Genomic DNA, 25,960 nt, shown 5'->3' with positions numbered 1-25,960 from the left:
CGTTCTTAATTGAAGCATTAGTGCTCATTAACGGTATGGGAGATGAGAGCTTTCAGCTACTGGATCCTCACCCTCACTCTACCGTAACTTTCTGAACCTCACCTCTGTCTACCATAACTCTGAGAACCTTACCCCGTGACCATAAGTCCCAGAACCTTACCCCCCTAACCATAATTGCCAGAGCCTTATCCCCTTGATCATATAAGCCCGAATCTTACCTCCCTCACCATAGATATCAGAATCTTAGGATGGAGGGAAAGAAGACAGTTATAGCGAGTGTTGTGATGCAGGTGACGTGAGGGTTATTTGAGTGTACCGATAGTTTTTCAGGAGTTATGATAGATTAAGCAGATGCGGTGAGAGTTGTGCAGGCACAGAGAGCGTTATGTAAGTGTTGTATGAGTATTATGCAGGTGTTGCGACAGCTATGCAGATAGGGAGCATTATGCAGGAGTACAAAGAGTTATGTAAGGGTTCGCTGTATCACGTAAGTGGGCGTTTGCGAGTCAGAGAGAAGTAAAACAGATGTATTACGAAAGAGCTTTTATATCATTAACATTCAGTTTCTTCGTCGAATGTTATATCATTTTCTGCGTTTTGTGCACGGGGTCTGTACGATATTCCAAAAATGAATTTAGAAATGTTTCTTATTAATTCAGTGTTCCGTGAGTCCCATGCATCAATAGCAATTTCACGTACCCTGGGTATATTTAGCCACCTATTTACACAGAGCATAACGCTGGCTGCATAATGTAAATGTTTTTCATTGTAAAACTTCATCACCTGGTAACATTAGATCTTCTCATATGTGATGATTTGTGAAGTTTACCCAAGTTTTTGATGCTGCGTCTATATCAGGTTTTACTCTAAGGCATATAACGTTAGCGCATCATATTATAGTCTAGCATATTTAGCGCTGGTATAGAAAAAAACGTTAATGTTTTGGTCTGAGATGCAAGATGTTAGCGTCAAGATGTCTCTGAGGTCAGACCTCTGCTCTCAGGTCACCTGGAGCTGCACCTGACCCCATTAAGTGAAGTCTCTTTTACCTTTCCTGAACGGCTCTTACCTTAGTCTTGATTAGTATTTGCTTATTTTTTTGGCATTGGATCTGATCTAAATGTGCCGTCCCAACCCTGTTCAAATGCAGACCAGTCTGAAGCAAACAAACCCCTATGGCCACTCAAACTTTCCCACAAGCTATGGTTTAAACTATGGATCTACAAGCGCTCTCACCTTTACTAGAAATATCAAATATTCCACTTAGAATTAAAGATCCTCCGACCTACAAATACTCTCACTTCAACTGAAAATATCTAATATTCTACTTAGAATGAAAGATCTTGCTTCGTACCGAGGAATTAGTCCTATTACTTCAACCTTCCTACTGCTATTTTAAATCTTCCTTTAAAACGTCTTATCTTTTCCTCGGATCGCCTTTGTTAAGCTCAAAACCATATTCTTCGTTCCAGCCTGGGCAACAGTTATGCCGTCATGTGGTATGTCTTTAAACTATGTCCTTCTGCGTTAGGTCTTCCAGTTTAGTTCCTGGATGGCACAACTTCCTCAAACTTTTGTTCCTCTTAAAAAAAAGCTCTGTGCCCGAATGTCCGACCGAAGAATCCGCACCAAGGCTTCAGCTCAGCTCATCATTGTATCATTTCCTAGCATTTTAAACCTACTGCTGGTCTCTGCTATCGTTCCTTTAATTCCTCTCTTGCACTTCATACACTTCCTAGCTACCTGGAAAGTACCACTGCTGTCCACAGTCGTTTCAACATTCTCGTGTCTAAATTACTTAATCTGTTATTAACAACATCCTTGTCCTCGAAATCCAGGGCCCATGACCTTCAGTTCACTAGCAACATTTTCAGTGGCTGCCTTGTTATTTCAATTCTCTTTTGACAGCTCAAAAGGTGGTGCATGGACAAGGAAACGAGGAACATATTTACCTTCGTCTCCGTGAAGAAAACCCTTTGTTTGTTCACTGTGTAGGCAAACAAAGTGAGTTTTGTAAGGCATGTTAGTACCTCTTTGTCGATGGCTAAAGAGCTCTCTGCAGAGGACGTCCGTCCTCGACCAGTGTCAAGTGAGAATATTTGGCTGGTATGGAGATAGCGAAGCTCTGGTGTGGTCAGAGTGAGACACACGGCGCTAGTTTCGGGAAGGTATAAGGAGAATAAAACGTGTGTGGGGGGAAGCAGTTGCCTCAGACGGCCTTAAGTGGCCAGATGGTTTGGCCACGAGCATTTGTCTACCGCTACGTACTGTGGCCAGGGTCACACAGGTGTGGGCTAGACCTTCTGATACACCTACTCACCGTATATACCTCACGCTCGCTACGCCTCAGAAAAACAGCGGTGTGCCGTCTTGTACTAGGGCCAAGATGCAGAAAGGCTAGTGTCCTTACAGCTAGCAGCATGTTTGTTGAATAATACAAGAACTGTGGTAGCCAGATGGCATGTACAGCTGTCTTGGTGCCAGCTGAAAATGCACCTCGGCCAATAAAGGCTTCACTTCAAAGCAACCCGTGTTTGCTTAAATATTCACGCATCGCTCTCATATCAGACGGCGGTTTCGTTCCACATTGATAAAATAGTTGTGTAATCACAGATGCCGGCAGCGAAGTTTTACAACAATTTCTCGTTTTAGCTCCGTGAAAATAGAAGGAGAGCTTGGTATTTTAGGGCCGGAAGAGGCGGTGAGTTCAGGCGCCTAGAAGACTTGTGCTGGACTCAGGAGCTTTGCTTCACGTGTACCAGTCTCCTAATTTTCACTTTTTCTTTTTTTTCCTTCGTCAGAAATTCATTAATCATTCAGCCACACGCCGGTATATGTTTATGGATATACTTACTTCTTCAAAATTTCTCCCACCTTTTATCTTCAGTAACTTTATTAGTCAATAATGCAGCAGCTAAGAGTGGGAAATGAAATTTTGATTCGTTTGGTAGACACACAGAATCTATGAACAAAGTCATCGCGATAGAAAAGGTTTAATAAGTACAGCCATGAAGTGTCATATACGAAATATAGATGAATGTTGAATATGTAGCTTCCATGAATGTTGAGTCTATAGCTTCCATGAATGTTAAATATGTAGTTTCCATGAATGTTGAGTCTATAGCTTCCATGAATGTTGAATATGTAGCTTCCATGAATGTTGAGTCTATAGCTTCCATGAATGTTGAATATGTAGCTTCCATGAATGTTGAGTCTATAGCTTCCATGAATGTTGAATATGTAGTTTCCATGAATGTTGAGTCTATAGCTTCCATGAATGTTGAATATCTAGCTTCCATGAATGTTGAATATGTAGCTTCCATGAATGTTGAATATGTAGTTTCCATGAATGTTGAGTCTATAGCTTCCATGAATGTTGAATATGTAGCGTCCATGAATGTTGAGTCTATAGCTTCCATGAATGTTGAATATGTAGCTTCCATGAATGTTGAATATGTAGCTTCCATGAATGTTGAATATGTACCTTCCATGAATGATGAGTATACAGCTTCCATGAACGTTGAATATGTAGCTTTCATCAATGTTGAATATGTAGCTTCCATGAATGTTGCGTCTATAGCTTCCATAAATGTTGAATATGTAGTTTCCATGAATGTTGAGTCTATAGCTTCCATGAATGTTGAATATGTAGCTTCCAAGAGGATACAAGACCAGACACATTGTCTGAGTTCGTGCCTCTGGTGTCTTAACGAGACAGCCTGCGTTACCAAGTGACAGAGATCCCTCTGTCTGTCACGCAACCACCCTGTGTTTAGAGCAATGTTTGGATCGGACGTGAGCAAATAGCCGATCATTAGGATGGCCTCTTGGTCACATGGTCTCTTGATTGACAAGTCGAGCTGCAGTTAGCAAGCGACAGGCATCGCTCCCTGGTAAATCACTCAGCCAACCCTGTGTTAAGAGTGATATTTGGAACGGACGTGAACATACAGCCGATTATTAGGATGATTCATCACATTATGAGAAGAGATCTGCGGCGGGCGGCTGGACCCCCGCAGGGAGAGGAGGCCCGCATGCGTCCTGACTTCAGCCAAGACTAATGGGATATACATCCCGCTGTCTTCCTGCCTAAGGTGATCTCGTTACCAAGGCAATTGGTCGGCTTCTTGTCAGTGCCGTCTTTTACCTCTGGGAAGGCTTCCTCAATTTCTTACCAATTTCGTCCAATTCATTGGGAATTCAAGCAGATCCATGAGACAGGACCTAAATGTCTAATAACATTTATAGTGGCCAGACTATACGTAATCTACGGACACGAAAGAACGAATCTTTGCTACAGAATGTTATGAAGAGGATAGGGAACCCCAAGATGTTCAGAGTTCTAAGGCTGCTATTATTTACTTTCATCGATCTCTGGAAAACACACACACACACACACACACATATATATATATATATATATATATATATATATATATATATATATATATATATATATATATATATATATATATGCACATGACAGCTAGAGACTGAGTGAGTGTGAACGAATGTGGCCTTTGTTGTCTTTTCCTAGCGCTACCTCGCGCACATGCGGGGGAAGGGGGTTGTCATTTCATGTGTGGCGGGGTGGCGACGGGAATAGATAAGAGCACAGTATGAATTATGTACATGTGTAGATATGTATATGTTTGTGCGTGTATATATATGTATACGTTGAGATGTATAGGTATGTATATGTGCGCGTGTGGACGTGTATGTATATACATGTGTATGTGGGTGGGTTGGTCCATTCTTTCGTCTGTTTCCTTGCGCTAAGTATAGGAGAATTACACTTCATTGGTGTTGTGGTTTAGCGTTGCTTACTACTTATCAACTGGTCTGGCTTCGATCTTCGGCGCGGATAGGCTGCTCACAGCTCATCCAACTGTTCATCCTTCCTCTGGTTGGTAAAGCACCACAGCTGTGACAGACCTGGCCAGCCTATATAGCATGGTGACTCGGCCAATGTTAACCCAAGGGTGGTCATATCCGAGGACATGGCCCTTACTAACTGGATGGGAAACCTATCAAGGGTTGGTAGATTTTTATGCAATGGTACTTATATTTAAGTGTGAAGTGTTTTAGGAACTGGATTGGTGCTTAATACACTCAGTATGTAAGTGTCGGTTGTTTTGGTATGTGAAAGTACAAATGTGAATGTGTATGTGTGTGTGTGTGTGTTGTGTGTGTGTGTGTGTGTGTGTGTGTGTGTGTGTGTGTATGTGATTATATATTTCACTGTACGGTGAAGGGAGTTCAGATCTCGTGGCGCCTATTCTTTTGAACTTTCTCCACTTTCATTAACTTTTTCTGATTTCTGCATGCTATCTACATTCACAATTTCATCTCTCAGTTCATTACGTTTGTCCACTAAACTAACCCTATGACAGTACTTAACTACATCTTTTTTTAGAATGTTTCTTGGCTGATTTCATGTTATGGCCGTCGGTTGCTATATCCTTCATCTTATGAAGAACTGTTTGATGTTAGGATCATCACGTTTGTGTTTAGATCATCCCTTACCCTTCTCTCATCCATGATGGACAAATTGTAGGTCCCATACTTTTCCCTGTGACTCAGCTGTTTTAATTCATCTACCATCTCTGGTGCCTTCCTCTGGACCTTCTGTAATAGTTATTTGTATTTCTTTTTCAAAGAACGATAACCAGACTTGAGAAGCATGCTGTAGTTTTGGCTAGATGTAGAATGTGAACAATTTGCTGGATATTTCCTTTCCTTTGTACTTGAATATAGTTCTAACATTTGCCAGCACACACTGTGTCTTGGTGTCAAGTTGGGGAAGATGTCGACTCCCATTTGCTTTTATCAGACCTCCTCCTTCCATCTCTCTGGTACTGGGGATAAATGAAGCCCTCCATTCTGGAAACAATTCTTAACATATAAGTCACTTCTTGCAAATCGTTACGTAATCCTTTACATCTCATCCCTCGAAATCCCTTCGACCTATTAGCTGGTCTTTAACTGTAAAGTTACTCGTGATGAATTCATGGAAAGTTTTGGATAATCTCCTGCCTTGTGTAATGTATTCCTTTCAGAGTCTCTTCGTTTGACTCTTTCTTATCCTGCCATACTCGTTTCTTGCTCTCTGATACCTTACTAATGATGGCTGGCTGGAGTTTAATGACACCTTTACCACAGCACATCACTTGACTCCTTTCATTTCTGACGTATTTCATTGAGCCACAGTTTACTCTTTTCATAAGTTTCCTTATGTATTTTAAGGTTAAAAGTGTCCATATTCGTACTCATTCATTGTAGAGTGTGTGTGTGTGTGTGTGAGTGTGTGCGTGTGTGTGTGTGTGTGTGTGTGTGTGTGTGTGTGTGTGTGTGTGTGTGTGTGTGTGTGCTCTGTAGATGACTGTAACTCTGTATAATTACACAGGTACTGTACCTTAATGTTGCATATCAGCTTAATTGACATTTTCGTAAATAATACCGACGATCCTCACTATGTTTTCTCTACCTGTGTGCTCTCATGAACATTTCGGGAGGATAGATAATTGAAAAACATAGACGGAATATATTCAAGAATTAGATCAAGAAATATATTGTCAAGGTGGTACATGATTTCAAGAAATGTTAAATAGCTGATATTATAAGTCAGGGGCCATGAATGATAAACGATGATGCATGATCTAAGAGTAACCCCTTGTTTTAAATGCTTAATCAAAGACAGACGGATAGAAAAAGTCGTCGAAAACCAGAATCCATTATGTGTATCTATATTTCGTATCAATACAGGAGTGATGTGAAGAATCAAATTCACATATACATTTACCTCACCAGGTGATGATATGGTGGCGGAGGGTAGACTGAAACACTGGTGTGGTAATGATAGAGACGCTTCATGAATAGAAATTATTTTGATTTTTACGCGGATGAATTTACACACACACACACACACACACACACACACACACACACACACACACACACACACACACATATATGTATATATCTATATCTACATTTATGTATAGATATAGATAGATGGATAGATATGTAGATGTAGATATATGCAGGATGAATCACAAGAAAACGGAAAATACGAAGTGTAAAGCACTTTCGCATAATACGTTGTCAAGTCTCTGGCTCGACTATGTTATTACATAGTCGAGCCAGAGACTTGACAACGTATTATGCGAAAGAACGAGAACACTTGATACTTCATATTTTTGTATATGTGTGTGTGTGTGTGTGTGTGTGTGTGTGTGTGTGTGTGTGTGTGTGTGTGTGTGTGTGTGTGTGTGAAGGAGAGGTCGTTAGAAAAAATTGGATTCCTTATGTGTGCTTTCACTTTATTTCCATAGCATAACCTTTAGATAAGAAACTACACTGGAAGACGCAGGTTCAACACCAGACCTAATGAGGGTTTTCCTCGTACAGGTTTTGGCTCCACACGGGTGTAATGCCTATTCACTGAACCCAAAATAACGGAATAGTTTTGCGTTAATATCAAATGATTATATCATTACCAGCTACGTACACGTATACACATACATCTAAGTACATGTAAGTACCTACATGTATACATATACACATACATCTAAGTACATGTAAGTACCTACATGTATACATATACACATACATCTAAGTACATGTAAGTACCTACATGTATACATATACACATACATCTAAGTACATGTAAGTACCTGCATGTATAGACACATAAGTATCAACCCTTGCTAAAAGTACATCTTTTTCATACCAGACTCGAAAATATGAGATTAATTATAATTTCGACTAACAGCTGTGCCTCTATCATGGTGACTATATCAAGTTTGGCTTTTATGGATTACATGTAGAGATACAGAAGTCAACAGTAGGAATGTGATGAATGCTTTTATGTGACGCCTAACGCCGGCTGACCCAGCTGCTTAGGGTGTCCGTGATTTGTATGCCAAGCTTCCTGGTGTCACGTTACAGCTTATGCTGCAGAACGTTCGATACAGAGAGATGTCTACATCTCAAGTGTAAACGTAGAAGTGATGGCATGGATTACTTTTTTGCTTGGAGTATGTTCTCTCCTGTTGGTCCTAAACTCAATAAAAAGAGAAAGAGACGAAGGTTTGAATAGAAATAAGACAAAGCTTTGAACAGAAAAAAAAGACGAAGCTTTGAATAATGAAATGCGAAGTTTTGAATAAAAGAAAAGACAAAGATTTGAATAAAATAGAATACGAAGCTTTGAATAAATGAAAAGACGAAGGTTTGATCAAGAACATATGAAGCTTTGGACATCTTGAAGTATAGGTCCTCAGAGGTTAAATCTGCTGTGATCTTTGCCTTACACTCCACCTCGAACACTCATTGTCTCACGAAGCTAATTTGAAACATCGCTGAGCCAAAGGTCCATTCACTATCTCGAAAAGAAACCTCGTATTTTTTTTTTTTTTTTTTTTAATAATCTTTCCTCGTGATTTCCTGTCTTATTTTCATTTCTCTGTATTGGATGACATCACATGAGTTCATTTCTCAGTCTTTGCTGTTGGCGGGAGTCTGTGTCCGTGACGTCAGCAGGCCTTGCATGTCCAGTCGCCAGTCCTCACAGTGTTATCGTGAACTTAGGCATCAGAAGGATCCGTCTTGGTGCCGTGTTTAATGGGGGGTAGGGGGTCATTTTGATGAATGGTGGAGGGAAAAAAGAAAAAAAGAAAGATAGATCCAGTTTGCGTGTGAGTGAGGGGAGATGGGTGGCTTCGTTTCTTGAGCCGCTCTTTCCTTCCTCTTATTAACAGCGAAGCTTACACTGGCCGCTCTCATTCCGTCGCCAAGCCACAGTGTGAGTGTGGGTGACGGAAGCTCTCCAGTGCGATAAGCAATTTGATCGATTTCTTTTTTTCTGTGTGTGTGTGTGTGTGTGTGTGTGTGTGTGTGCGTGTGTGTGTATGTGGTGGGGACAGACAAAAAGGAAATATACTGTATCCATACAAAAGTACATTGTTAGTTATGAAATTGATAACTATGAATTGGTTTGTGCATCTTTTATCGAAATTCTTTTCTAGTTTTATCGTAAATGGGTTTGTTGTTGTATTATATATCTTTTTAAATTTGTACGTAAATGGGTGTGTATATGTCGCATAATATTCTTAATTCAATCGTAAATAGGTAAATATATGTCTTATTATATTCTTGATTCATTTGTAATTGGGTTTGTACACGTTGTATAATATTTTTTCTTGATTATTTTCGTAAACGGGAGTATATATATATATATATATATATATATATATATATATATATATATATATATATATATATATATATATATATATATATATATATGCTCATTCGTAAATGCATATGAATATGTTGCATTACATTCTTTCTTAATCTATTCTTGCTGTAAAGAGGGCGATAATCATGTGTGGAAAAGAACAACAGACCAGAAAATACGTATGTGGGAGGACCAGCAGCTGCCCCATTGAGGCATTTCTCTAAAATTGGCAAATATGTGAGTGACACCAACAGTTGAAATGTAATGCCATCAGCAGAGAAAATTTTATTTGACCGGCCTCAGGGCGTGCATTAATTGCTCATTTGTATAATTTGTTCATTAATTAGTCCTCCTGATATAAGAATTTTGGCTCTGTGGCCACCATGAAGCCGAGTGTGTGTGTGTGTGTGTGTGTGTGTGTGTGTGTGTGTGTGTGTGTGTGTGTGTGTGTGTGTGTGAAATTTAGGATGTATGTGGCACGACAGGCATGGAGGACTTTGTAGAATACTACTACTACTACCACTACTACTACTACTACTGCTACTGCTACTACGACTACTATTACTACTATTACTACTTCTGCTGCTACCTCTGAAATCCAAAGGTGAGATATGGACAAAAAGAGAGAGAACACCTTAAACATCCGGGGTCCAAGACGCTCCAACACCTTGCCAACTACCATCAGAAACAGCTTGGGACGCACAGTACAAAATTTTGAGAGACCGCTGGACAAGTACCTAGGAAGTGTACCGACCAGCCAGGCTGTGGGGGCTGTGTGTGGCTGAGGGCTGTGATGGCTTTCATCAGCTTGGGCGACCAACGACTAAATCCGACAGCTGTGGCACCAGCCCAGGCTACGGGGGTTGAAGACCCCCGAAGACTTTATCAGGGATTCACCAGGTCTCTGTAAAGCTGAGGGTATGTGGCCACCATGAAGCAGAAAAGGTGTGTGGCCATATGAAGCTGAGAGAGTGTGTGGCCGTCATGAAGCTGAAACGGTTTGTGGCGATATGAAAATGAAAATGTGTGTGGCCACCATGATGCTGAGTGTGTGTGTGTGTGTTTGGCCACCATGAAGCTGAAGGTGCGAGTGGCCTGTGTGGCCATTATGAAGCCGAGGATTTGTATGTGGCCATCACGAAGCTGTGTGTGTGTGTGTGTGTGTGTGTTTGTGTGTGTGTGTGTGTGCGTGTGTGTGTGTGTGTGTGTGTGTGTGTTTGTGTGTGTGTGTGTGCGTGTGTGTGTGTGTGTGTGTGTGTGTGTGTGTGTGTGTGTGTGTGTGTGAGTAGCCACTATTAAGCCCACCTGTGCGTGGTCATCATGAGGCCCAGGGAGGGTGTAGAAAACGTCGAAATTGTTGGTCATGACATAAATGTGACAATTTTCTGTTGTTAGAATTGTTGCCAACCACAAAACCTTAATGTTAGTGATTTGCGGAGGAGTTTGCCGAGGCCACACGATTTTAACGCAAAAGGAAACGTAATTGATTTTATACAATATTCTCGCAGGTCTATTTACAACTAACGAGCCGAGTAATTAACTCCAAAGGTAACATTTCAGTATTTGTTGACAAGATGATAATCAGTGGTAATAAGACGATACTCACTGCCTCGGTAAGAGTGCTTTAATACGCTGTGTAACGATCCTAACCAATGAGAGGAGTGGTCGTGGCTGTTGTGGTTGGTTTATGAGTTCGTCGGGAGCGTTGGCGTTCACATCTGTTGACGTTAAGAGAGAGTAGCAGACGTGAGCAGTTGTAAAACTGGTGTTGCTGGTATTGCTTGCATCTGTTTCAGGAGAGTGTAGCAGACGTGGCCAGCTGTAAAACTGGTGTTGCTGGTGTTGCTTGCATCTGTGTTAGGTGAACTTTTCAGACGTGGTCAGCTGTAAAACTGGTGTTGCTGGTGTTGCTTGCATCTGTGTTAGGTGAACTTTTCAGACGTGGTCAGATTTAACAGAATTACTGTTGTCATATCTATCAGTAGAGTGAAGTAGATGTGGGAATGAATACAACTAGTAATATTGGCAAATGTGGACAGGTATTATTGTGATGTTGTCAGTGGTGCTAAGACTCCGTGGTACAGGAGAACAGTTAAGAGAATTTTCCTCCAGCCTGTGATGCGAGGGATGAACAGCAGATGCAGACAGAAATAACGGCATTGTTGCTCACTATATTTACTGGCAGTGAAAGACAAAGTTGTGGGCGGGACAGATGCAACAGCCTCGATATTGAGGGAGTGGGGTGGGGTGGCGTGGGGTGTGTAAATGACACCATTAGTGGACAGATTTAATTGCGATATTGATCATGGGAGTGTTTACAGCAGGTGTTGTCATGATGTGCAACAATGAGCCAATGCCAATTAAGTGAACACAAAACATGGTGCGTTCCAGTACACACAACTCGCTCCAGAGAATGAACAACATTGTACCAGGTGCTAACACCCACAACTGGGTGACGTACGACGTCGTTGGGGCAATGAATATTAACTCTGTGAGCTGGTATGTGTGTCTATATCCACATTGTGGCCGCTCTGAACGGATTGCCGGGTGGACGAGGCAGCGTTAACTTATCTCCCGCAGCACAGGTGCACGAGCAGCCCGTCGTCAGAAGTGAGACTCGGGTTCTGACAAGTTGTACAAACTTCATTGATCATCTCCAGATGGCAGTTGTTGACTATCTGTTGCATGGGATATCGATACGTGGTATAGATGATTTGTTGAGTCTTATTTACGTGTCTTTGACGGTGTGAATATCTTGAATCATTCAATTCGACTGAAATTTTCAAGACTTTTTTGTGTACTCTCTCTCTCTCTCTCTCTCTCTCTCTCTCTCTATATATATATATATATATATATATATCATCCCTGGGGATAGGGGAGAAAGAATACTTCCCACGTATTCCCTGCGTGTCGTAGAAGGCGACTAAAAGGGAAGGGAGTGGGGGGCTGGAAATCCTCCCCTCTTTTTTTTTTCTTTTTTTTTTCCAAAGAAGGAACAGAGAAGGGGCCAGATGAGGATCAGAGAAGGGGGCCAGATGAGGATATTCCCTCAAAGGCCCAGTCCTCTGTTCTTAACGCTACCTCGCTAACGCGGGAAATGGCGAGTAGTATGATGAAGATATATATATATATATATATATATATATATATATATATATATATATATATATATATATATATATATATATATATATATATATAAAGGGACATCATATTCCTGCTCAAAATCATCGCAACCAGACATTTGACACACGTCACTACTTTTCCAGCTCTAACTCCATCAGATCATTTGTTCACACTCTTATAATTTGTTTTATTTCTTTTTATTCCCCTTTCTGCTATTTCTTTCACTTTAATACCAACTACAAGCATATCCTGTCGGTTCTGTAAGCTGATTGGAAAGATATCTTTTTGCCTCTGTCTCTGAATGGCTATTGCTTTTCCTTGAATGATGCTTATCTGTTTGCACAGTTTACGATCGTCATTACCGCTGCATGTTGAGGATTGCACCCCCTTTTTAGTTTGTATATCTCTCCTCTTATATTCAAATTCTAGTTGTCTTTGTTCTCAATCCCTGGTGAAAAAAACACTCTTCATCCTAATGAACTTTGTTGACCTCATTCCACTCGCTTAGATCTCCCTGTTACCTTAGCCAAGAATATCTCCATCACTCGTACATCAACCTCCTCTCCTCGTCTCCGTCTTGACGTTGCTGTAGCTGTCACTCGTACTGATAAAGCCACAGTCTCGGCCGTCTCTTTAAGGAAACTCATTGTCCTTAGGGCGATTTCTACTTTTGCCTCTCCAGATTTACCTCCCAGTTACGCTACAACCTTTCTTGTCCTTTCCTATCAGAAGGTCTATAGAGCACGTCTCCCTTAGGTACAGTGTAAAGCATACAGATCTTATTGTATCTTTATACATGTTCCAGGGGAATGTGTCTTCAAGCTGGAGCCAAAACCACTATTTCGCCTCTCCTTGGAAACCAACCAATTTTCCTACCTCTTCACGATGAGGAGGACCATTCATATCCTTCTAACAATTGCCTCATAACTTCCTACTTCAGAAGACTTTGAATCTCGTCCCACTTTGTACAGTACTTCCTCGCGCCCAGTGAATCTTACTGGTCACTTTCTCTGCTAGCCGGTATAGTTTCCAGTACCCAAGAAAATCAACTGGTGATATTCTATTCTAGCTCGACCAATATTTGATGTTCTTCACCTAATGATTTTGGTGGAATCTTACGTCATTCTCTTGAATATTTGAAGTCTTTGATGCGGTCCAATTTAAGTACCTATTTCCAGACTTTCACCCACCGTTTTCTTTTCCTTTCCTTTGTGTAATCTCATTTCCAGTCCTCTTTCCAGTTGGTGCATTTCCGCCATTGTTAATGGACCGATTTCTTTCTTTCTCACCAAAAGTGGTGTTCCTCAAGGTTCTGAGATATTTCCTACCCTCTCTCCTCTTTTTATGAAGGATCTGCTTTTGAACAAAGCCGTTTTGATTCATTCTGATGACCAAACTGTATATTTTTCTGTCATCACGAAAATTCTGACATTTTTTGCTTCCTCGTCTTACCTCTTTCCACTCCTTCCCCTACGTCAAACCAGCTCAACATCTCTCGTCGGAACAGAAGTCATGCAGTCACATTCAGTGCTTCCGAAGCTCATTTTCTGCTTCATTTCTTTCTCCAAAATTTCTCATGACATTTCATTCATTGCTAGAGTCCACCAACTCCTCCAAATGCTCATCATTAATGTAACCTTTAGAATATCCTTTAACTCCAGGCGATGGAAATAGTTAAGTCTGAGGATATACTGGAAAGCGTCAACATAAAAACGCAACTTCTCTTCAGAGCAGCTGCTCCTACCAACAAAGGTCTCGAACGTCCCTGGAGAGTTTATATTCACATATCTACCTTGTCTCGCCTTCCATATCCCAACTGGACTGAAGTAATCCAATGTGATCGGCCATATCAATCCTCCCTCTCATATTACTCAATTTCAACCCCTTTTTTTTCCTTCTTGGAAATATCTCCTTGTCTTATACGATTGGTAGAGGAAAGGAGGAGGATGTGGGATAGGGAATGGGTTAGTTTGAAATGGAAGAGATGATAAAAGTCTGTACAGATGTATGTTACTCCCCTTTTTATGGGGCACCTGCAGCTTTGAGGGTGTTCGCTCCACATGGAAGCAGGGTAAGGTAGGCTTCATCTGGGCGATAAAGTCCCTGACGACTCGGTGCTCTATACCACCCACTGAGTGTGATGCTACCTCGTTGAGGGAGACCTCACACCCTCGAAGCATTCCCAGTTTCAATATGGAGTCACCAAACGCGTGACGCCTGTATTTAAGTAGAATACCATATCTTCTGAACCCTTCATATTACCTGGATGTTTTTGTATGTACAGGTGAGTACTGGGTCGGCAGCGGGCACGACGGTGGCGCGGGTGCTGGCACTAGACCACGACAAGGGCGAGAACGGCCGACTCTCCTACTCCATCGTGGAAGGTAAGTGACAACGTCTTCTTCCTACAGTAAGAGTAAGATTATCGGACCCAGGGAAGAGTGAGTGTCTACCACTCACCTATATTATACATTTCTCGTCTGTACTCACATCTCCGTTATTTGAAGTGCTTGTTCAGAGCAGAGGTGCAATGAACGCATGGAACAGTTTTGCAAATATCATAAGCCTTTTACACTATGAAGTTTGTATTTCGTATCTGCCTGACTGGCTAAATGGGAGAAGACTGGCCGGAAAGATGTTTGACTGGAGGGCTGAGTGAGTCAGCGGAAAGCTTCTTTTAGTATCCACGGCTTGTTGTCCCAGGCTGTTGGGGGAAGACAGAAAGAAATAGAATAAAATCATGTATCAGGTAAGTGGTTGTCAGGGTGACTGGGTATAGTACTAGTCTGGGGGAACACTTGGTTGATCATCTCTTTTGGCTGAGGTATGGCGGGGATGGGGGGTCTCTCCCCTGAAGCCCGAACTGAATTCTGGGATTAAGGATTGAAGGTTAATCGTCTCATCAGGTCATAGGAGAGGAGTAGTAGTATGATGGTAAGGAAACACAAAATGAAACAGGAGCACTTTAATTTCCTGCGTGTAGACCAGAGGCCTTACTCAGAGAAAATACTTTAAACTTCCACAGACCAACTGTGCCATAACCTAATAATTCTTTTTACGATATATGTTGCCTGACGGTATTTCCTGTATTCAGCAGGGTGCAGGCCATCCCTTGATGCTTTTTGGAAATGGTGAGCTGATCCATCACGTAATTTACACTTATTATTGATGATTTTACGCCACTTATGTTCTTGCTCGTCTGCAGGAAATCTTGCCCAAAAATCACCCAAGAAGTTCAAGTTTCTTAAGCCCCGGAAGTTAAGCTATTGATATAATGAATAAGGAATAATGAGTCAGGAATCCGGGATTAGAAAGTTCCCGCAGAAGGCTAAGTGTGAGCCCCCAAGTTGAGACGCTGAGGGCGGCGGTGGCCGGCTGATAGCGCTAGCCCACCCGCCCACCAGTCCCTCGGGCGCTGGCAAACACACCCGACCGTCGCTAGGGGTTTGGCGCAGCCACCCGCCAGTTCCTCGGACCCCACTACGTCTACCCCTCCGTCAGAAGGACTCCAGTATACCTGTCTCCGTCCCTCAAGCCCCAGCACTCCCACGCGTCCGTCATTCAGATCCCAGCACGCTCACCCACCTGTCTCACGGGCTCCAGCAAGCCCACCCTCCTGTTCCTCGAGCCCCAGTACACTCACTCTCTTGCCCCTCGGGCCCCTGTATACCCACCCTCCTGCCCCTCGGGCCCCGGTACGCCCACCCACTTGCCCCTCGGGCCCCGGTTCACCCACCCTCCTGCCCCTTGGGCCCCGGTACGCCCACCTTGTCTATTTCGAGCCCTGAGAGCCGATCGAAGCACCTGTCCGTCGCCTGGACTTCAGTAATTTCTGTCAGCTTAACTGTACGATTAGACCTAATCCAATTTAGCCCAGATTAGGATTGTTAGATTAGGAAGGTTATCATAACTTTACTTACGTATAATTAGGATTCTTTTTTGTAAACTTCTTAGACTGAATAACAGAAAAATTATCAAAGCTTTGGATAACCAAATACTGCTTAGGTTTCGTCAAGAGAGATGTCTCATCATAGGTTTTCTAGTATTTTCATGTGTGAAAATGCCCTGAATAGAGTGAATTAGATCGAAATGGAACGATATGGTATACGGGGGTCGACTTGCCGTCAATGGACTGAACCAGGGCCTGTGAAACGTCTGGGGTACACCATGGAAAGGTCTTTGGGACCTGGATGTGGATAGGGAGTTGTGGTTTCAGTACATGACATATAACAGCTAATGAATGTGAGCGAATGGGGCTTTTCTTCGTCTGATCTGGCGGTACCTCACTAACGCGGGAAACGGCGCTCAAGTACGAAAAATATACAAGATTCCCTGGTGTATGTATCTAGCTGCGAACTTACAAGGGACAGAAAGAGCATCTCCTCGTCTATCTCACAACGGGGAACGCTGTGTTGCTAACCATCTCTCTCTCTCTCTCTCTCTCTCTCTCTCTCTCTCTCTCTCTCTCTCTCTCTCTCTCTCTCTCTCTCTCTCTCTCTCTCTCTCTCTCTCTCTCTCATCCAGGGTACAGAGCGTCGTAAACTCTTTCAAGTATAATAGTTTCCCCTCATCTCTTTCTCTCTCTTACCTGGGGTACAACAGGGTATCGTAGACTCCTTTAATTATAATAGGTCTCTCTCTCTCTCTCTCTCTCTCTCTCTCTCTCTCTCTCTCTCTCTCTCTCTCTCTCTCTCTCTCTCAGAGCCAGCTCTTAATGACGTTTTTGTCATGAACTTCAAGTTACCAACTTTTTTCCTCCAACTTCGAAAGTTTATGGTCGCCTTCCTGCCAATCATCGCTTCGTGTTTCCTCCCTCCCTCTGCTCTGCATAACACCTTCCCACTTACCTCACCTCTTCCTCTTCCTACTCTACACTCCTCTCTCTCTCTCTCTCTCTCTCTCTCTCTCTCTCTCTCTCTCTCTCTCTCTCTCTCTCTCTCTCTTTCCCATTCCTCTCTTTTTTTCTCCTGTATGTTCTCATTTTTTTCTTCTCTACTGTCTCTCTTTTCTCCTCTCCTGTCCACTTTCTCCTGACACGTCGGCGGCTCTGCCTTCCTCCTTTAACCTAACTATCCACGCCTGTCGCTTCTCTCACTCTCCACACTTCCATAATTCTTCTTCCTTACCTCTTCTTCTTCTTCCACCCTTTTCCTCCTTCTTCCTTTCCTCTCTGTTGTTACCCCGCGTCTTCTTTACTGTACAACCCGAGTTCCGACTCTCTTCGATGTTGTTCATTCTGTGTGTGTGTGTGTGTGTGTGATTCCTACTATTTCTTAACCCACTGTTTCCGTTATACCAATTTACAGTCTGCACACACACACACAGACACACACACACACACACACACACACACACACACACACACACACACACACACACACACACACGCACACATAAGCTTCAGGTCCGTCCACCATGGTAAACTAGGCCAAGCTGTGGCAGCTCTGGGTATGGGACGCGCCCTTCATCTGCCATCTGATCAGCTTATTCTCTTTGGCTCACGCTCGCCGAGCTTTACTGTGGTGGTGTTAGAGCGCTGGTGTGGCTGTGGTGGTGGTCTGGCCGTGTCCTGTTGGCGTTGGAGAGTTAGTTTGGCTTGAATGGTGGTGATGGTGATGGAGAGAATAATATGGTTATGGCTGATGGTGATTATGCATGTTGGTGGTGATGGTGGTGGTAGTGATGTTGGTGTTAGTGTTGGTGGTGGCTGGTGGAGAGAATGTTATGGTTAAAGGCTGATGGTGATTGTGGTTGGTGTTGGTGGTGGAGAATGATGGAGAATAAGGGATATATTGTTGTTGATGGGTCTTATTGGTGGAGAGTATGATAACGATGATGGTTGGTGGAGAGTATGGTAACGATGATGGTTGGTGGAGCGTATGGTAGCGATGATGGTTGGTGGAGTGTCGTGACCTACTGATGGAAGGCGGAGGGAGAATCTATGGTGGTGAGAGTTGATAGTGATGATGATTCATGATGCTTATATGGAAGTGACGATGATGATAATCACTATGGAGATATGGTGATGTTAATAACACTTGGCGAGAGATTTGGTTGATGATGGTGATGATGACTTCTTAAACAGGTAGGTGTTGGTGTTTGACGAAGACGGTTGTGGTGATGATAACTGCAAGAGGGAGTAAGTTATGATTACTGATAAAGTTGTGATGGTGACTGGTGGATGATGACATCTAAAAGGAGTTGTGGAAATGATGACTACTTGAGGGAGTTTCGATAATGATGACTGAAGGGGACAGTTACGTGATAGGACACAAAGAGTCGTAATGAAAGGGGTCATCACTGTGGTTACCCGTTATTAGCGGGGTTCCCAGCGGTGAAGTCCTGGGGCCTACACTATTCACCATTTATAACACTGATGTTGACGCACTGCTGGTTAGTGTCCACATTTACACATGACACGACGACCAGCAATGCCGTACCAACTGAAGAAGAAAGGCTAAGATTACAGGAGGATCTAGACAGAATAACTGAGTGATCTACAGACGACAAATGCCATTGAACGTCATAAAATGTCGGTTGTTGCAAGCACTGATGAGCCACAAGATAAAGGACACGCCTTATGTGTTGGATCTAGGGGGGTCACTGTATCCAAGAGCTTCAAAGTCTCACAGCATTGTATCGAAGCTGCCAAGAAAGCAAATAGGATGTTAGGATCCATTAATGAAAATCTTACAAACAAAAACAGGGATGTGATATTGCCACTATGCTCAAGGTTAGTTAGACCGCACCCTGAATATGCAGTACAGTTCTGGGCCTCCCCCACCTATCTCAGAATGTTCTTTACATGGAAGCAGTGCGGCGAAGAACAATCAAATCAGTTCCTTCCTTACATAACAAACCAATTGAGGACAGACAGTGAGAATTGAATTTATTCTCTCTAAGCAAAAGGAGGCTCCGAGGCAAATTCATAGAATGTTTTAAATACTTAAAGGAGTGAACACAATGTCGATATTAAAGATTTCTTTACGTTCGTGTTCTTCAGAGCAACACTGTTACATGTGTTCAGAATTAAGTTTGATCATGCCCTGTCAATACCCGGTACTGAATAATTCTTTTAATCATGATAACATAGTGGCATATTATGCTACCTTTTCAAACATTGATCTCGCCCTGGCCATGCTGTCTTAACTTACCAATGTCGCCTGCATAAAGGAAACAGGAAGGAATTATTGTATTATCCTTCCATATCAAGAGAAATTTAGACATTATAGACATTATAAGTCACAAGGTTGGCGCCCACAATTTGTCCTTACATCGTCTCTGTATCAATAATGAAGGGACGCTTGCTTTTGTGATGGGATGCATGACATATTCACGTTCATTCTACTTTCTGACTTTCCAATATCTTTTTTTTCGTGCCTGTTAGTTCTGCAAGGTATTTTTTCTCCTGTTTTCCGTCTGGCGTGATGCCAGAGGGAATGGAATGTGAGGAAAGAGCCTTTGCGCTGTCTCTCTTTTCTTTTGCTGCTTTTGTGGGGACTGCATCTTTTTCAGTAAAGGCCAGATCACTTTGCTCATACCCTAGGTCCATGTGGTCTTTGGATCTGTGTAACTCTCTCTCTCTCTCTCTCTCTCTCTCTCTCTCTCTCTCTCTCTCTCTCTCTCTCTCTCTACTTAGAGAGCCTGAATTTTGCAACGGCTCTCTCTCTCTCTCTCTCTCTCTCTCTCTCTCTCTCTCTCTCTCTCTCTCTCTCTCTCTCTCTCTCTCTCTCTCTCTCTCTCTCTCTCTCTCTCTCTCTCTCTCTCTCTCTCTCTCTCTCTCTCTCTCCCTCGACTTAGAGAGCCTGAATTTTGCAACGGCTCCGTCTCTCTCTCTCTCTCTCTCTCTCTCTCTCTCTCTCTCTCTCTCTCTCCCCGTCTCCCCAATACCCGCACCGTCTCAGGGCTTCCATTTCCCCCTGTCGTAGAATCAAATAATCGTTCTTTTTCCTCTTCCCTCACGATTCCCAGCTGGACCATGCTCAGGCTCACTCCTTTCCCTCTCTTCTTCCTCTTACTCTCCTTTCTTTTTCATCTTTTTATTCATTTTCTTCCTGTTTCTCTTCTTGTTCTTTCTTCTCCTTCTTTCTACTCTTCTTCTTCTTCTTCATCTTCTTCTTCTTCTTCTTCTTCTTCTTCTTCTTTTTCTTTTTCTTCCTCTTCTTCTTCTCGACCATCTTTTCCATATTCTTATATTTCGAAGCCTCATTCGACTCAAGCTTTCAAATCTTTTTTTCTTAGCTTTTTTTTTTTTTGCTGTAGTTTCCATCTTTTTGTGTACGCACAGTGAACCTAGGCTTACGATATCGCAGTTCTTATGAAAGTGTAAGATGTTTATATGAAGGGTAACGCGTCTCTTTCTCTCGATGATTCTTCAGCAGAACTTGAGATTCATAAGATAAACAGTGTTCGCAAAAGTCCGTCACTGATTTTACAAGTTTTCCAGCTAAATCATTGTTATCATTTCTCTTTTATGTACATGAAAACTCTCTCCGAAACGTTCCTGAAGTGCTGTATGTATGGCGTCCTTACCACGAAGATGTGCTGTATGTCTATTAGTGTGATGTATGACGTTTCTGCTAGGAAGATGTATTCCTCGCATGTGACGTTTGGGTTTTTAGGAGTGTGGTAAATCTGTGCTTCTTGAACAAGCTTTGTGTTGCAATGTCAGACACCATGTTTCTGTGGAGAGATCTTATGCTCTGTTTCTTACACGGTGTTGTGTTCAATGGACGTTTGAGCAATGTATTGTGTTTCTACTAGTAAGTCGTACTGTGTTTCCTAAAAATCACTGTGTTGTGCTGTTCCAACAAGGACTGTTTTATTTCCTATTAGCACCTTATGTTGTTACTTATGTACGGAATTGTATTCTGTTTCTTGCCGGATATTCTTCTTTATTTCTGGTCTTATAGGTTTTTAAAAGGTTGTTGTGTTGCTTATGCAACTCGATGTTACATGGAGTGTTGTTTACCTTTAGGGTATGTTGCTAATAGGACGTAGTCAAGTGTTTCTAGCGATGGTGTGTTGTGCAGCCAGGAGAAGTTTGAGTTGAGTTTATTTGGGACGTTGTTTTGTGATCCTTTGTTTACCAATGTGTTGGCCATCATTTCTGGAATGACGTTATATTCTTAGTAGGATGTTGATTTATTTCGTAAATCTTTACATGAAAGGATAACCTAGATTGTGTTTCTCAAGTAGTGCCAAGATCAGGTTCCTCCTTCATGATGTTACTAAGTGTTTCCCCCCTAGATATGATGCACTGCATTGTGTTTCAGGCCAAGTGATATTGTGTGTTGCACTTAAGACTATTCTTATGTGATCACAGCCTGAATTTGTGTTGTCACCTACCATGCAGATGCATAGCCCTATCATCACACTGCAACACAATTTTCTCATATATTGTTCCTTTCGCAATACTCCAGGTAACGCTGGCGGCATCTTCAGTATTCACCCCTCCCTGGGTGTCGTGCGCCTGACGCGGCCGCTGATGGAGAGCGAGCCGTCAGAGTACCTGCTGCTGGTGAGGGCCATGGACCACGCCAGCCAGGCCCGCGCCGCCTCCGTCCCCGTCAGAGTGATGGTCACATCCTCTCCTGACGCCCCTCCCTCTTGGCAGGGGGATGACACCCCCCGCGTGGTGGAGGTGGGAGAGTGGATAGCAACGGGGTCGGCAGTGGCGCGCCTCACCGCCTCCTCGCCCTCGTCCCTGCACTACACCCTGACGGGTGGCAATGACGAGGGCGTGTTCATGGTCAGCCCTGCGTCAGGTGTGGTCAGCCTGGCGGCCCCGCTGGACTACGAGACAACCGCCTGGTACAACCTCACCATCACCGCCACCAACTTGGTAAGATATTATCGCATATAACGACGTACCGAGCGCTCTGAGTGTTGAACATGCAGTAGGGTGAAAGGCGTGCACGGGATAGACTGAGTTAGAGTGATGTGTTATACAGGAGGCGACGTACTGTCAATGGACTAAGGCATATGAAACAACCGGGAGAAACCATGGAAAGGTTTGTGAGGCTTGGGTATCGATGGGGGAAGCTATGGCTTCGATGCATTATACATGACAGCTTGAAATTACCTTTGAGCGAATGAAGCTTTTTTTTTTGGATTATTCCTGGGGCTACCTCGCTACCTTGGGAAACGGCGAGCAAGTATAAAAAAAAGAATTACATAGACTTAACAGGCTCTTCTGTTTGTCATAATGGTTTCAAAATATCTACCTCTGCCCCCATTTTTAAGGGGCCTCCTCAAACTATACCGTAATTTAAGTAAGGGTCGATCTTTTCCTTAGCTTCCGTGATAAGTCAACGTTTCCCCTGCTAAATGAGAGGAACAGGATGAGCGAATGAGCAGAAATGAATAAGAAAAAAGCATAAATGCTGTGCAATAGCAACCTGGAAATAAACGCAAATTTACAGCGAACAGTCAGATGAGGGAATATTGAGCAGGGAGATAGGAAAAGAAAAAAGACTATGTAAGATTTAATGCAACCAGATGAAAGCCTGTTGATCAAGGAGGAGCGACCGTAACCTTCAAAAAGTGAATAAACGTGAAGACCTTGTCTGGAAAGAATGCCCAATGACAGACAGCCCAAGACAGAAGGATAAAATGGTCAGGAAAAAAGCAGACCTCACGCCAAAGAATATCTGATCCAGGACAGACGTCACCTCACAACGCGTTCACCTTGTAGAACCTCAAATAGTACAGTGGACACACAGCGGGTCACAGGCAGATTATTTGGTCATCAGACCTCAGCCACAGTATAAAAGTCAATAAAACCCTCAGGTAGTTGAAGCAGCGGAGGAGGTCGAAGTAATGGGGGTTAGAAGTCACAGGTGAGAAAAATCTTTAACCCATTGTCCAGCATGAAGAGGAAGCGACGGGCTTTGTCAGGATGAAAGTCTGTGGCTTCCTCGAGACGAAACAAACCTCACCGAACAGCCAAGGTGCTCGTGTGACATTGATTTTCATCCATATCAAGAAAAAGAATTTATTGACCTCGAGAGTCTCACTTGTTAGCTTGGATAACGTGCGCGCTGCGTGTTCCTCAACTGAAGTATAAGTGTAAATATTAGGTCATAACTTGTTTATATCTGCAGCCATGAGGACGTGGTGTTGCTGTTAATATTATCAAGGATGCAACAGGCTCATTCTAGCGCGGACCCATCTTCCAAGACGGTCATATGTGATTAAAGATATATTCTGTTGATCGCTGAGGAACAGGCCTGTAAACAGATTTCTTTATATATATATATATATATATATATATATATATATATATATATATATATATATATATATATATATATATATATATATATATATATATATCCCTGGAGATAGGGGAGAAAGAATACTTCCCACGTATTCCCTGCGTGTCGTAGAAGGCGACTAAAAGGGAAGGGAGCGGGGGGCTGGAAATCCTCCCCTCTCATTTTTTTTTTAATTTTCCAGAAGAAGGAACAGAGAAGGGGGCCAGGTGAGGATATTCCCTCAAAGGCCCAGTACTCTGTTCTTAACGCTACCTCGCTAATGCGGGAAATGGCGAATAGTATGAAAAAAAAAAAAAATATATATATATATATATATATATATATATATATATATATATATATATATATATATATATATATATATATGTATATGTATGTATACCCTAGCCTTTGCCAGGTACCCACTGTATAAACCATCCATTACTAGAGGATGAACATCTAGGTTGACTATAGGTCGACTCCCGCAAACAGGATTCGAACCTATGCGCTCGACCCTGGACGGTCCGTAGGTGCGTCACGGGCAGCAACACTAACCGCTACGTAACGGAGGGCCATGTATATCTGTAACATAATTATAATAACCTCACGGGATAATCGATGGCGTAAACAGAGAAACACAACCAGGAAGAAGTCATACTGCAGTAATCGAAAGCTAAAGTTGCGCCATAGCTAGACATCATGGAGAAAGGTCAGGTAATAACGCTTTGGTCATTTTTATATTGGTGACGGTCTGTTATTCAGTAAGGCTCATTTCACCTCTAATAGTGGTTTGTATGATTACCTATTTGTATGTTATGGGGAGAGAGTTTTACAACCGTGTTGCGCCGTCTCTTAACCTTTAATAAATGCACCATGTGTTTAATGTGCACACACACACACACACACACACACACACACACACACACACTCCATTCTGAGTCAGGCATCAAGTCTATCGACCAGCCCCAAGGGGAAAACGACCAGCTGGCTTGTCCACGAGCCAACTGCTTCGCCCAGGATTCGAACCCTTGCAGATGTGTGTGTTTGTGTATGAGTGCGTATAGTCTTACTGGCGCGTTTGATTGTATATATTTCCCGGTAGCCAGAATTCTGGTCATACGTTAGACAAATTTAATATGAAGTTCCTAATTCTCATTCACTAATTGATTTTAGGTTGCAGATGATCATGAGTAACATCAGTGATAGTTAACTTAGAAATGCATTGTAGTAGTGACCTCCAAGGAGTATCCTAAGCAGTAGTGACGCCCACACAGTATCCCCGAAGCATACTGGTACACACGGTATCCTCGTATAGGCGGTCTTGCAGTACCCTGGAAGCAGTACTGACACTCACACAATCCTGGATGCAGTATTGACACTCACACAGTGTCCTGGATGCAATATTGGCACCCACACAGTGTCCTGGATGCAGTATTGACACCCACACATTGTCCTTTATGCAATATTGACACCCACACAGTGTCCTAGATGCAGTATTGACACCCACACAGTGTCCTGGATGCAATATTGACACCCACACAGTGTCCTGGATGCAGTATAGACACCCACACAGTGTCCTAGATGCAGTATAGACACCCACACAGTGTCCTGGATGCAATATTGACACCCACACAGTGTCCTGGATGCAGTATAGACACCCACACAGTTTCCTGGATGCAATATTGACACCCACACAGTCTCCTGGATGCAATATTGACACCCACACAGTCTCCTGGATGCAATATTGACACCCACAATCCCTCCCTCTCCTCTTCAGGCTGGGGTGTCTCGCAGCTCTTGGCTTGGGGTGACAGTGCTCGACGAGAACGACTGGTGGCCCGAATGGGACCGTCTACACTTCCAGGGTTCCGTCCTCCAGACCGCCGCTATACAAGCCCCCGTCTTCGCCACCCACGCCCAAGACCCCGCACCCCTTACCGTTACCGCCCACGACCGCGACCAGGGATACAACGGCCGCGTCACCTACAACATCGTCGAGAAGGATGTCTCTAAGTACTTCTCCATCGACCAGCACACAGGTCTGTGGCCTCCCTCTTTACCTTATTCATATATCCAGACAACGCATGAACACCTTGCCTGGTTGGCAAGACTACGACTTGGGTGAATGTCGTTTATAACACTTCGAAACATCACATATGTAAGTGTCTTGTGGTCTACTACGAACTGTCTGTCAGTTCGTAACACTACTGAAAGTGAGTATTCTACTTGGTTCTGAGACAAGGAAACAGGTTTATATCTGACCAAGCGTTTAAGACCAGTGTGTATAATTAAGTATACAAGTATCTAGTCAAGAACTCTGAACAGTATAGGTGAG

General features: G+C 42.9%; 1 protein-coding gene across 9 annotated transcripts in view; it reads left to right on the top strand.

Annotated features, from left to right (window-relative positions):
• LOC139756673 (fat-like cadherin-related tumor suppressor homolog) overlaps nucleotides 1–25,960 on the top strand; it is a 1,059,999-nt gene that overhangs the window by 954,272 nt on the left and 79,767 nt on the right. For all 9 annotated transcript variants that reach the window (XM_071676360.1, XM_071676345.1, XM_071676394.1 and 6 more), the window contains 3 exons: nucleotides 14,652–14,751; nucleotides 21,790–22,211; nucleotides 25,403–25,664. In XM_071676360.1, the coding sequence (XP_071532461.1) occupies nucleotides 14,652–14,751; nucleotides 21,790–22,211; nucleotides 25,403–25,664 (784 nt within the window). The remainder of the gene's footprint in view (nucleotides 1–14,651; nucleotides 14,752–21,789; nucleotides 22,212–25,402; nucleotides 25,665–25,960) is intronic.

The sequence above is a fragment of the Panulirus ornatus genome, chromosome 2, assembly GCF_036320965.1.
Source record: "Panulirus ornatus isolate Po-2019 chromosome 2, ASM3632096v1, whole genome shotgun sequence".
Classification (NCBI taxonomy): Eukaryota; Metazoa; Arthropoda; class Malacostraca; order Decapoda; family Palinuridae; genus Panulirus; species Panulirus ornatus.
Note: the sequence above shows the minus strand (reverse complement) of the source record. Positions and strands in the feature narration are given on the sequence as shown.